General features: G+C 55.0%; 1 protein-coding gene across 1 annotated transcript; it reads left to right on the top strand.

Moving 5' to 3' along the window:
* The first annotated feature begins 1,027 nt into the window (after nucleotides 1–1,027).
* On the top strand, nucleotides 1,028–8,491 carry CYMP (chymosin, pseudogene). Its single transcript, XM_077951741.1, is given in 7 exon segments — nucleotides 1,028–1,089; nucleotides 2,988–3,138; nucleotides 4,078–4,277; nucleotides 5,759–5,872; nucleotides 6,661–6,805; nucleotides 7,395–7,493; nucleotides 8,253–8,491. Coding segments are annotated over 7 exon segments (909 nt in total). The 3' UTR covers nucleotides 8,391–8,491.
* Nucleotides 8,492–11,644: the final 3,153 nt, after the last annotated feature.

The raw sequence follows: 11,644 nt of genomic DNA, 5'->3' as shown, positions 1-11,644 counted from the left end.
ATCCTGACTCTCTCTCTGGCTACAAGCCTCAGAGAATCTCTGGCCTAGACTCTAGGGGTCTCTACTCAACACACCCCTGCACATGTGCTTCTGAGGGGCTCTGTCTGCACACTCCAATGGGACTCAGAGGCTGAGTCTTGGCCTAAGCTGTTCCCTGCCCTATCACTGCCGTATTTCCCTTCTTCTATGCGGGGGCACTTGTCTGCCTTCCTGGTTCAGCCCTGCCCTGTTCTTCCAATGCCATTGTGATGTGGCATCGATTTACCCCTCCCCTCCTCAGCACCCTTCCACCGTGGAACAGGGCCTGTGTCCCTAGGGGTGCCTGTGCCTCGGGCCTGCCTTCTCTCTTAGACTGTGCTCTGTGGGAGTGGAGGCCACACCTGCTCTGTGCGCTAAACCCCAAGCTCCACTCACGGGGATGACAGAACGAACAATTCCTCTCTGCCACAGATGCCACTCTGGGGGAAGACCGAGTCCCCCTGCCACTGGAAAACTGGGCTGGGGGCAGATTCATGGATAGGGCCGGCTACCAGCTTCCGGTGTTGTCAGATCGCAGGAGGAGAGGCATATAAGGCTGGAGTGGGATCTGCGGGGAACAGGCCTCTTACAGAGCATAAGGTGGAACATGGAACACATTTCTGGCAACGCCTCCCCTGTGTTGGCTCGAGAAGTCCCGTCTGCAAGTGGGGAGCAGGTCAGAGAGGCCTATGTTGACATTTCTCAGCCTGAAGACCAAGCATGTATATCTTTCAACTTTGAAGTCCCTGGAATACAGATATTCTGAGATAACACTCAGAATACCTAAGACCCATGCTGATAAGGGCCACAAATGGCCTGACTCAGTGTGAGTGGTCCTTATCAGCATGGTTCTTAGGTATCCTAAGCACTCTCTCACTGTATTTGTGGAGTGACCTACAGTCAGGAGCTATCTCTGAAGTCTGGGCTTCCAGCCACAGGACACCTGGCTCCCTCTATGAAGGCTGTGGAGCGGGCTCTGGCTGGAGCAGTGGCCAGCCTGCGGGCCAGGATGAGGTGCCTCGTGGTGCTCCTTGCAGTCTTTGCTCTCTCCAAGGTCAATGCCATCACCAGGTGAACATCAGAGCCCAGGGGAGGGCAAGGGCATCTCGTCGTCCTCTCTGGGAGGTCTGTCCTTGGTCTTCCAGCCATTGGTCCCCCAGGGAGTCTTGGGAGAAGTGCTGCAAGTTCAACAGCTCCCTGTCAGTCTTGCCTTTGCATGCTGGGACCTTTGCTTCTGTTTACTCCAGCACTTCACAGTGTGGTGAAAAGAACAGGGAGCCAGATGGGCAACTGGGGGAATAGGGCCTGGCTCTGGAGTGAAACTGCCTGGGGTTTGATCCCCAGCTGCATCACTAACTTAACTCTCTATGCCTCAGTTTCCTCCTCTGTTCATAAAATTTGAATAATGGTAGTGTCCATCTCATAGGGATGTTGTGAGGAGAGTTAATATTTAAAAAAGGCTTCAAACAGTGCACACTGTAAGAGCTATATATGCATTTCTTAAACAAAATAAAGTTCTCTATTATACTAAGTCTTTGTGGGTGAAGATCCCAGGTTCTCCTCCCAAAATAATAACTGACATTGATTGAGCCGTTTGCTCCTAGGTGCCAAGCACTCCACTAAGCCACAAATCCTCATGGATTAAGTAGATATTATCATTTGCATTTTACAGAGGAGACACTGTTGTTTAGGAAGGGTTTCTAAGGAGGGTCCCTGAGCTGACTGAGGCTGCATGACTAGTAATGGAGGAGCTTGGACTCGGCCTCTGGTGGACTTGCACTCTCGCCATGACATCACACAGTAATCTGCAGGTGCTCAGGTTTGAGTCTGGTCAAATCCTGAGCACAGAGAAGCTCCGATCCCACCCTGAGAAATCTGGATCCCTGAAAAGGGGTCAGGGTGCCTTCAACTGGCCAGGAATCTTTGTGGCAGTCCTGAAAATAAAGTTCCTCCAGGTCCCAGGGGCGCTATCTGCCCCAGCACTTGGGATGTGAACAGCTGCCATTGTATGGCTCTCAAAGCACATCTCAGCAGTCTCACAGAGGAGGACCACGCGATTCTTAGGGGTACACGGGACCGTGGGAATCACCAAGTTCTACTTCTATCTACAGGAGAGGAAACTAAGGACCAGAGAGGTTAAGCCACAGGGCTAGTCAAAGGCAGGGCCAGGAGAACGGCTAGAAAGGAAGGGGTTAACCTAAGGGAGCTGAAGCTCAGAGGGCTTTGGGGAGCCACCCAAGTTGACACAGATAGGGCAGCGCCAGGTCTAGAACCAGCTTCTGCATTTCCTCTCTTGATCTCTCCACTGTTGATCTGCCTCCATCATCTAAAACTCAAGCTTCCTCAGGAGGCCCCTGTGAGACCAGGCTCTGTGCTGAGAAACACTTTGAGAATTTTCCACTCATCTTAGGGTAAAAGCTATCCAGAGAGTGGAGAAAGGGGCTTGGCAGAGGGCAAGATCATTGTCTTAGCATTTGCCAGCATGTGGGAGACGTCGTTTTTTACTGCAGACAGTGCGCTCCCGGCGGGCAGAGATGGTGCCCTTTCCAATATTGTGTCCCCCATGCCCTGTGCAGTGTCTGGCACAGCAAGAATTTGGTGACTGAATGAGTGATAATGTGCTTAGTGCCTTTCAAACCATGGGTTTCGAAACTCATTAGTGGGTTGCAAAATACCTCTAATGGGTCTCCACCAGCATTAGAAAAAGAGAAAAGCCGTAGAAAATATGAGAGTGCACTGCAGTTAGTAAGGATAGGCAGTGATTTTTGAACTGATGTAAAATACATTTCTTACTTTGAGTTATGATTTTAAAAGGTTTGAAAGCCATTGGCCTGGGGTCAGTGGGCCATTGATCAGAAAGCTGGCTGGGAACAGAGGGTAGGGAGTGCTTTATGGAGCCCACTTCTGGGAGGCTGGACAGCCTGCGGGAGATGCACACCCTGCTTACGAATTCTTCCCCATCTCCTCAGGGTTCCTCTGCACAAAGGGAAGTCGCTGAGGAGGACCCTGAAGGAGCACGGGCTCCTGGAGGACTTCCTGAGGAATCACCATTATGTGGTCAGCTGGAAGCACTCCATCTCTGGGGTGGTGGCCAGCGAGTCTCTGACCAACTACCTGGATGTGAGTGGCTCTGCCAGCTTTTCCACTAACGGAGTGGAAAGCGTCCCTCTGCCTCTGCCTTGCCATGGCTGTTCCTCTTCAAGAAATCTTGGAGCCTGTGGTAGAGGCAGTCTCCCTGCTCTCAGTCACCGCCACAAGAGGCTGGCAGACCCAGCAAAGGCAGTGCTCCTGTCTGCCAGCTCTGAATGCCACCACCACGAGGGTCTGAGCTCAGGCGCCTTCCTCACACAACATCCCCCAGGGTGCATGAACTGCCTCCCCCTTCCCCCAACCACCATCCCAACCTCACACCCTCGCACCTGCCTTCCCGGCCCAGGGAAGCCCTGTCTTAGTCTGACTCAGCAGGTGTGGAGACAGCAGGTGCTATTCTGCAGCTGCCCAGGACGCGGCCACCAGCTTGCTCTTCCTCCCACCCAGGACCCAGGCAGGAGCACCCCTGGTGCCTGTTCTTTCCTGGAGTATGTCTTTCCCTCAGCCGTCACTCTTGCCAGTAAACAACCAGCATTTTTTCTATTCTGTGCTCTCATTTCCTTATCTAGGTCACTTTTGCTGCCCGCCCCCAGCCTCTGCTCTGACAGTGGGAAGAGCTGGCAAGGAGGCGTGTGTGGCAGGGGCCACTTGGGCCGGGACTTGGGGCCCACACCTAGCTTACGCCCCACCTCTCTGTCCAGATTTCTTTTTGCCCTGGCAGGGGTGGCCCATGTCCCACCCGGGCAGGATTTTAGTTTAGGACCCAGGTCTGCTTCTGAGGCTGATTCCAGTAGTGGTTGCAGGGCTTGTGGGAGGATGAGGCCAAGTGTGGCTGGGGGTGGGAGCCCAGGTGAGGGCTGGAGGTCAAGAACCCTCTTCAGTATCTTCCCCCTCCTTCCATTTCTTCCCCCTTGAGGCACCCAGGCCTCTGGGCAGAAAGTTCAGGGCCTCCACATGATTCTCCTGCAGGTCTCCAACATTGTGGACTCCCACCAGACTGTGGGCCTGAGCACCCAGGATCCTGGCGACATCTTCACCTACTCTGAGTTTGACGGGATCCTGGGGCTGGCCTGTCCCTCTCTTGCCTCTGAGTAGTCAGTGCCCATGTTTGACAACATGATGCAGAGGCACCTGGTGGCCCAAGACCTGTTCTCAGTCTACATGAGCAGGTAGGAGCTGTGCCCAGCTGGGGCCTAAGTTTGATGTCCTTGTAAGGACTGTCAGCTGAGGAGAGTATCCACTCCTCGGGGACGCTGCAACTCAAGGGTAGTCGCCAGATCCAAGCAAACCTTCTCCTTTCCAGGCACATCCAACCTCTTGTCCAAAGGCCCATGATACAGTCATTTATGCAGTCAGAATTCACTGGACCAAAATTTAACTTTCCTTTCTGGCATTCAAAAAACAAAGCCCAATCCCACCTCTGCACAGGGGCTTTCAAGTTCTTTTTCCCAAAAGTAGCAGGGCCTCAATAACCATTTGCTGATGTCATTGAGATGCACAGACTTTTACAGCTGACTCCAAAGGAGTCCAACCTACTCCTTTCACTAGGGAGGAAGCTGAGGCTTGGGGAGGGACCAACACCCTGAGTGGTGGTGGCCGAGCCAGGCCTGGAGCCTGGGGCTCCCTCTCCCAACCCTGCGCCTCCTACTCTATCTCCCTGCATCCTGTGATGATGCAACTTGGCTCAGACAGAGGGGAGGATGGCAGGGAGGAGAGAAATGGACCCTCCCCAGGAGAAGCTGCTGGATGGCTGAGGCAGGGGAAGGCAGCTGGGAGCTAATTAGTGTATTCACTCATGCATTTATTCACTCAGAAGATACTTACCGGGCCCTTACTATGTGCAGGGGCTCTGCCAGAGATGGGGACACATCAGCAGATAAGACAAACTGGCAGTTAACATTCTAGCAGCAGAGGCAGACACCACACCATTATACACGTTATGGTAATCAAACAGTTGTGATAGGGCGCTGCAGGGGAGATTTGGGTGTGTCAGAGGCTGAATAACAGGGGAAGAAGCCCCAGCTGAGGGCAGCCAGGGCAGGCTTTGCTGAGGGAGGAGTGGGCGTTGTCTGGGGAGAAAGCGTGCACCAGAGCCGGGAGCTGGGATGGGCTGGATGAGTTCTAGGAGCCCAGGGCAGTGCTCCGGAAGTGAGTGGGTACAGTGTATGTTTCCCAGCCATGTGTGAGACACGGCCCCAGGAGGAACAGAGGGGATTTGCGTTCGGTTGGCAGTTTCCATCCAAAGTGTAGATTCCGTTGAAGATCCCCTTTCCTACTGGAGGCAGAAAGCCCTGGGTGGCAGCTGACAGGGAGTAGGGGCATAGGGAGACAGCTGGGTACACCAGAGGGTGGCTGGGGCACAGCCTGGCAGTCCCAAGACCTGTGGGGTGGGTTACTTCCTCTGGGGTCGGGCTGCGGGCTGCAGTGCTCAGAAGAAAGGTTGCTGCCGCTGACATCAGAGCAAGCCCAGCGGAGGAGGAGCCAGAGGAGGCTGGAGACCTCATCTGAAGCGTGGGTTAGGGGTGGGGCGGAGGAGGGTGGGGTGGGGCGGAGGAGGGTGGGCTGGGTCTCAGTGGCGTTGGCCCCAGGGTAGGGCTGGGCACCACTTTTCCGAGCCTCGCTGAAACAGCACGCTGCACCTTGGTTTCAGGAATGACCAGGGGAGCCTGCTCACGCTGGGGGCCATTGACCCGTCCTACTACACAGGCTCCCTGCACTGGATACCCGTGCCTGTGCAAGAATACTGGCAGTTCACTGCGGACAGGTGGGTGAGTGGCCACCCTGTGTGGGCCTCAGCCAGAGGCTGATCCAGGTGTGGGCATGTGAGGGCCTGGGCGTCAGGCCACCACACTCTGAGGACCGCAGCACAGTAGCTCGTAAGACTACCCCTGAGAATCTGAACTAGACACTTTCAAGGTCGGTGACCTTTGTCGGTGCTAGTGCCACACATTCACCTGCACTTTATGAACAAGACCAGCTGCTTTTCTGGGGCACCTACCGCCTGCTAGGCACTGTGCTGAATGATTATATGTCTCATTTATTCCTCACTGAGACCCCATGAGGTGGGTGCTACTATTAACCCCACTTTACAATGGACTGACATCGAGTTTGAACCTCAAGACCACCCCTGGAGGAAGTCAAGGAAGGGGTTATTAATGTACCCATTTTGTAGACGGGAAGCCTGAGTACACAAAGGTTGGGTAACTTGCTGGAGACACACAGCAAGTAAATGGCAGATCAAAAACTTGAAACCAGATCTCAGGCAATGAGTACAGTACTCGTTCTACCCCTTAATGTGGGTGAATTTGTTGTTTTATTGAAGTTTCTGCCCCATGAAAAGTGGGATGTCTTCGATTTAGCCACTGAATTGGAAGAAAATGGTTTTAGATCTTTTCTCTGGGCTCAGAAAGTACTGGGGCCTCCAGGAAGGGGCCCCAGGGAAGGGGCTGAGGGCTGGGGGCCTTCCCTTCCTACTTCGGATCCTGGCAGGGGAGGGTAGGAAGGCCCTGGGGAGGGAGGGCTGGATGAGGCCGTCCTGCATACGCTCAGCAGTGTCACCATCGATGGCGTGGTGGTGGCCTGTGACGGTGGCTGTCAGGCCATCCTGGACACCGGCATCTTCCTGCTGGTGGGGCCAGGCAGTGACCTCCTCAACATCCAGCAGGCCATTGGAGCCACTGCGGGCCAGTACGATGAGGTGAGGCCAGGCCCCACCGCCCCACAAGGTTCCCTTGAAGTAGAGGCCCCTTCACACAAGCGAGAAGATGCAGAGGTGGTGAGGGAGCCCATTTCCCAGCTGAGGCTGGGGTTTCTCTGGAGGCCTCTGCTGGGGCCTTTGGCTTTGGCTGTATTGCTGTGGGAGCCCCCATGCCTCCTGGAGCGGTTGCCGTCTGACCACCCGTTCCTCTGGGAGGGGTGCCCTCCCTGACACACTGGCCTGTGCTGTGCCCCTTCTTCCTCCTCCACCCTGAGCCTGTCCCTCTCCCCTCGACAGCCAAGTGCTCCCAGCGTCCCTGTGAGCTCTGGCTGGGCCTAGACGCGGAGACACAGAGGCAACCCCCCTGGGTCCCAAGCTTGGGTCTGCCCCTGGGTTCATGACCGCTGTGGCTCTTTTGAGAACCATGTCTCGGGACCGGGCCTCACCCTGAGAGCCTCCCTGTGGTCGGAGGTGTGGGCAGGGCCCCCTCCCTGCCCCATGGATCATGGGATGGCAGGAGGGGTTCTGGGCCTCTTCCAGTCAGCTTCCACCCTCGCCGCTTCTAAGAGGACCTCCCTTGGTTCTTTAGTTTGACATCGACTGCAGGCGCCTGAGCAGCATGTCCACCGTTGTCTTTGAGATCCACGGCAAGAAGTACCCCCTGACACCCTCCGCCTACACCAGCCAGGTATGAGTCTCAGGGGGGAAGCCCGGGCTCCTCCTGCCCCTTCTTCTTCACCAGCTGCCTCCCCCATCCCCCAGTCAGGCCCTGGTGAGGCAGTGGTGGTGGTGATAAGAAGTGGTATGGACTCTACAGAGAATGGAGGGGCATGCGTTTGGACCAACCGGCCCTTCTGAGTGGCCATGTTGTCCTGGGGCCTCATTTGTGGCCACTTCAGCCTCATCCTGGGAAAAATGGGGAACAGCAGGGGCGGTGCGCCAAGGTGTCAGGGAGGGTGGGGTAGGCAGGGCCACAGCTCCCCATGGGAACCGCCTTCTGCTGCTCAAACTTCTAAGTCCTGGGGCCTAGAGCTCTGTGCAGGGTTCGCTTAGCCAGCCTGGGCTTTGTGGGGCCCGGCCCTTGGCCCCACTGACCACTGACCTCCACCCCCAGGCCTGCTCTGGCTGGTCATCAGGGCAGTAGGTGCTGAGAGCAGGAGGCAGGGGCTGGGGAGGATGAGTGATGGGGAGTGGGGTCCAGTGCAGGGAACAGGACTCAGGATGCCAGGACCCTACCCGGTGATCCTGCATTATGTCATTTAATTTTTGAATCTCAATTTCTTCATCTGTTGAGACATGAATCCAATACTTGTTTATCTGGGAAGGTCATTTCAAGGATAAAATGAAGTCACAGAGGAGGAGGAGTTGGGGGTAGGGTATAAACGCCTATCTTTAGGCACAGCAAATGGGATTGGGACCAGCGTCATCTCCGCCTTGCCTTCCCCAGGACCAGGGCTTCTGAACCAATGGTTTCCAGGGTGACAATAGTTCCCAGCAGTGGATCCTGGGGGGTGTCTTCATCCGGGAGTATTACAGCATCTTTGACAGGGCCAATAACCGTGTGGGGCTGGCGAAGGCTGTCTGATTGCATCACTGGCCACGGACCTCAATGTGACCAAACACACACACGCACATAGACGAGATGTGCAGGCAGATGGTTGCCAATAAACACCACATTTCTGCAAAGCCTGACTTCCCTTGTTGTCACCAGGGCTGAAACCCTGCGCCGTTGTGGGGGTGGATGTGACTGCCAGGTGGTGTGTGGGCACAGCAGAAACTACGTAGTGGGAAGGGTTGGTGGGTGGAGACTACCTCGAGGGCAATGACTATTTCAAGCTCAGGTCAGGGAAGACCAAGGTGTGCCTTACCTACCTGTCCTTCACTCTAGAGCTTTCTGGGTAAAGGGCACAAGAGGGGAGACCCTCACATGATAAGACTCGTTTGTTCCTGGGGAATGAGAGGTAAGGGCAGGGTGGTGTGGGGATGTATAGAGAACACTTGGCCCCTGGAGAGGAAGTCTCTAGCTGTATTAAGAGAGGGGCCTCAGTGCTGTTGGAAGAAGCCAGATGAACGAGTGAGCAGGGAGCATGGGGAAAGATCTGAGTCCTAGGCTGCCATCCACCCTGGGGGAGAGCCACAGTCCAGACTCCCATCCTCAGGCTCAGGGGCTCAGGCCCTGGCAGTGGTCAGAGCAGTGCCATTGCCGATGGTAAGTTCGTGTTAACCTGGCTTTCAGAGGTCGATGTGTCAAAGCCAAATGCCAGTGTTCAGAGTTCCTGTGAGCGCCCAGGCTCACAGAGCCCTGTACATTCTGATGGGGGAGAGCCACGCAGGAAATCCAAGTATTACCGGGTCACACAAGGGGATTCAGGTGGCTTTAGGAAGTTTTTGTCGGTGATGCTACTTTGAGGCCCCTCAGCTACCTTGGGAGGGAGGTGGGCAGCTCTTGGGTAGATCACAGCACTTGGAGTCTGCTTGGCAGACTCCCTGGACAGTGCTCTGCTGGGAGCTGCAAGTGTCTGCTCTCCAGCCCTCCTCTCTTTTTCTTTGCACTCCCCGCTTTAGATAGTCCTTTTCCATCGGGGGAAGACAATTGAACAGGGCTTTGTTTTCTAAATCATAGCTAGTCTTGTCCCCTCTGCTTCACCTACCCCAAATATAGTGATCGGGCTTTGTCACACCTTTACAGTAGTTCAACCCTCAGAAGGCCTTGGGAAGGGGGTGGGGCTGTCTTGCTATCTAGCCCCTGGCCCTACCTCAGGCTGTCCACAGGCCTGCTCTGCAAACAGCTGGAGCAGGTGAGTAACGCCCGTGTCCCCAGGAGCCGGAAGTTGCAAGTTTGGCAGTGACACTTCGCAAAGGAGACTGCCCTTCATGAGCAGTGAGGTGGGGGGGCGGGAGCAGAGTGGGCTCTGACTTCTTTCTCCCAGTGGCAGCTGCTAACGGGATCTGGTTGACAAGCCATCTGGGGGCATCTCCTGGGGCCTTTCTTAGTGGTACCCAAGGATGAAAGAAATGAGGGGCCCAGGGCAGTGGAGATGCTGCCTGTGGTGCCTGTCTGGGTTTGCAGCTGTGCAGCCAGCTTGGACACAGAGGCAGCCTGTGGCCTCCTGCAGGGAAGAGAGGCTGGGCTGAGGGGGTGAAATGGAGCAGGAAGGCTCAGGCTGCCATCCCTGGGTCAGCCAAGGAGCTGGGCATGGGATGGCGCAGAGGCCACAGGAGAACATCCCAGGACTTCAAGGACAGAGGGTGGTGCCAGCAATGGGCAGGCCTTGGCGTTTGAATCTCACTGGGCCAGCAAGGTGAGCGAGCTGCCAAGGAGTCAGTCTGGCTTTGGGAAGCTTCTCGAAGCCTCGCTGTTCTTATCTAGGACCAATACTGCCTGTTTGCTAAGAACGAGACAGAATTGGGCCACTTTCATTATTTTTATACTTCTTGTATATTAAAAAAAATGCCAAATAGGCTTACAAAAATGGTTATAGATTTCAATGGTTTACATTTAGCAACTGTATTTTAAACACCCACATCCCAACTGGAGATAATGTAGAAAGTCTAAATATGATGACTTTCACAAATGTGAGGTTTGGACCAAATGGTTCGGTCTTACCCCCTGCCCAGTTGGCCGTGGTGGCGACCCCTGGGAGGGCAGTGAGGGCACAGCCAGGCTGGCATGGGGGGCAGCTCCCCACTGGGGCTAACTCGGTGTTGCAGCACAGCACCCCTGTGGCCTCAGCAATGTTCCTGGCTGCAGAGCACTCTCTGCCTGGAATGTTCTCTACTCTCCACCTCCTCTGACTTTCAATCAACCTTCAAACCTCAACTCAGTCCACATCGCTTCAGGATGCTCCTGACCAGCCTGGGGGCTTAGTATCATACCACTTATTTCCCTGTTGGTCTTCCTCATGGCCTGTGGGCTCGCTGAGGACAGACATTGTGTACTTCTCATTTTTTTTTCTTTTTCTTTCTTTCTTTCTTTTTTTTTTTTGAGACAGCGTCTGGCTCTGTTGCCCAGGCTGGAGTACAGTGATGCAATCTCCACTCACTGCAACCTCTACCTCCTGGGTTCAAGTAATTATCCTGCCTCAGCCTCCTGAGTAGCTGTTATTAACAAGCATGTGCCACCACACCCAGCTAAGTATTTTTAGTAGAGATGGGGTTTCACCATGTTATGCAGGCTGGCCTTGAACTCCTGACCACAAGTGATCCGCTCACCTCAGCCTCCCAGGCATGAGCCCATGCCTGGCCTCACCTCTCATTTTGATATCTTAGGTGCCCAATTCGTGGAATGTCCCATCAAGTGTTGTAGGGTGAATGAAGGAATGAGTCACTCGGTGAGGTCCTCAAGAGTCACACTGCTTTCTGTGTCTCCTCTTTCCTCTTGGACCTTATATCCCCCCTTCCCAGCACACACTCAGGTCCACTCCCCATGTCTTCTCCCTCCTCTGGCTGACCTAGAACACGTCCCATTCCCTTGCTGTCCACCTGGAACTCCTCTGTGCATGTTGGAAGGACAAACTGCCACCAGGGCTTTAAGGTTCTGGGAAGGGGGCCACACTGGGCTCTGTGGTCAGGCCTTCTGGGGCCTGTGCCAGGTGGTGAATGAGGAGGTTTTGGGAAGTGGCCACCAGCACATCCGTGGTTTGCTTGTGAAGAGGGCCTACCTGGAGGCCAGGGAGGAGCTGCAAGGCTAGAGGGGTCCCTTTGCAGGGCGGGGCTGACTTGTTCCTGGATCTCCCGCCAGCCCTATCTGCCGGTAGGGTCCAGGCAGGGAGAGGGCAGCTGAGGAAGCCTTGGTGGCCATTCACGTCCACCCAGCAGGTGTTGCCTGCCGTCTCTCCT

Source organism: Macaca mulatta, chromosome 1, assembly GCF_049350105.2.
Source record: "Macaca mulatta isolate MMU2019108-1 chromosome 1, T2T-MMU8v2.0, whole genome shotgun sequence".
Taxonomy (NCBI): domain Eukaryota; kingdom Metazoa; phylum Chordata; class Mammalia; order Primates; family Cercopithecidae; genus Macaca; species Macaca mulatta.
Note: the sequence above shows the minus strand (reverse complement) of the source record. Positions and strands in the feature narration are given on the sequence as shown.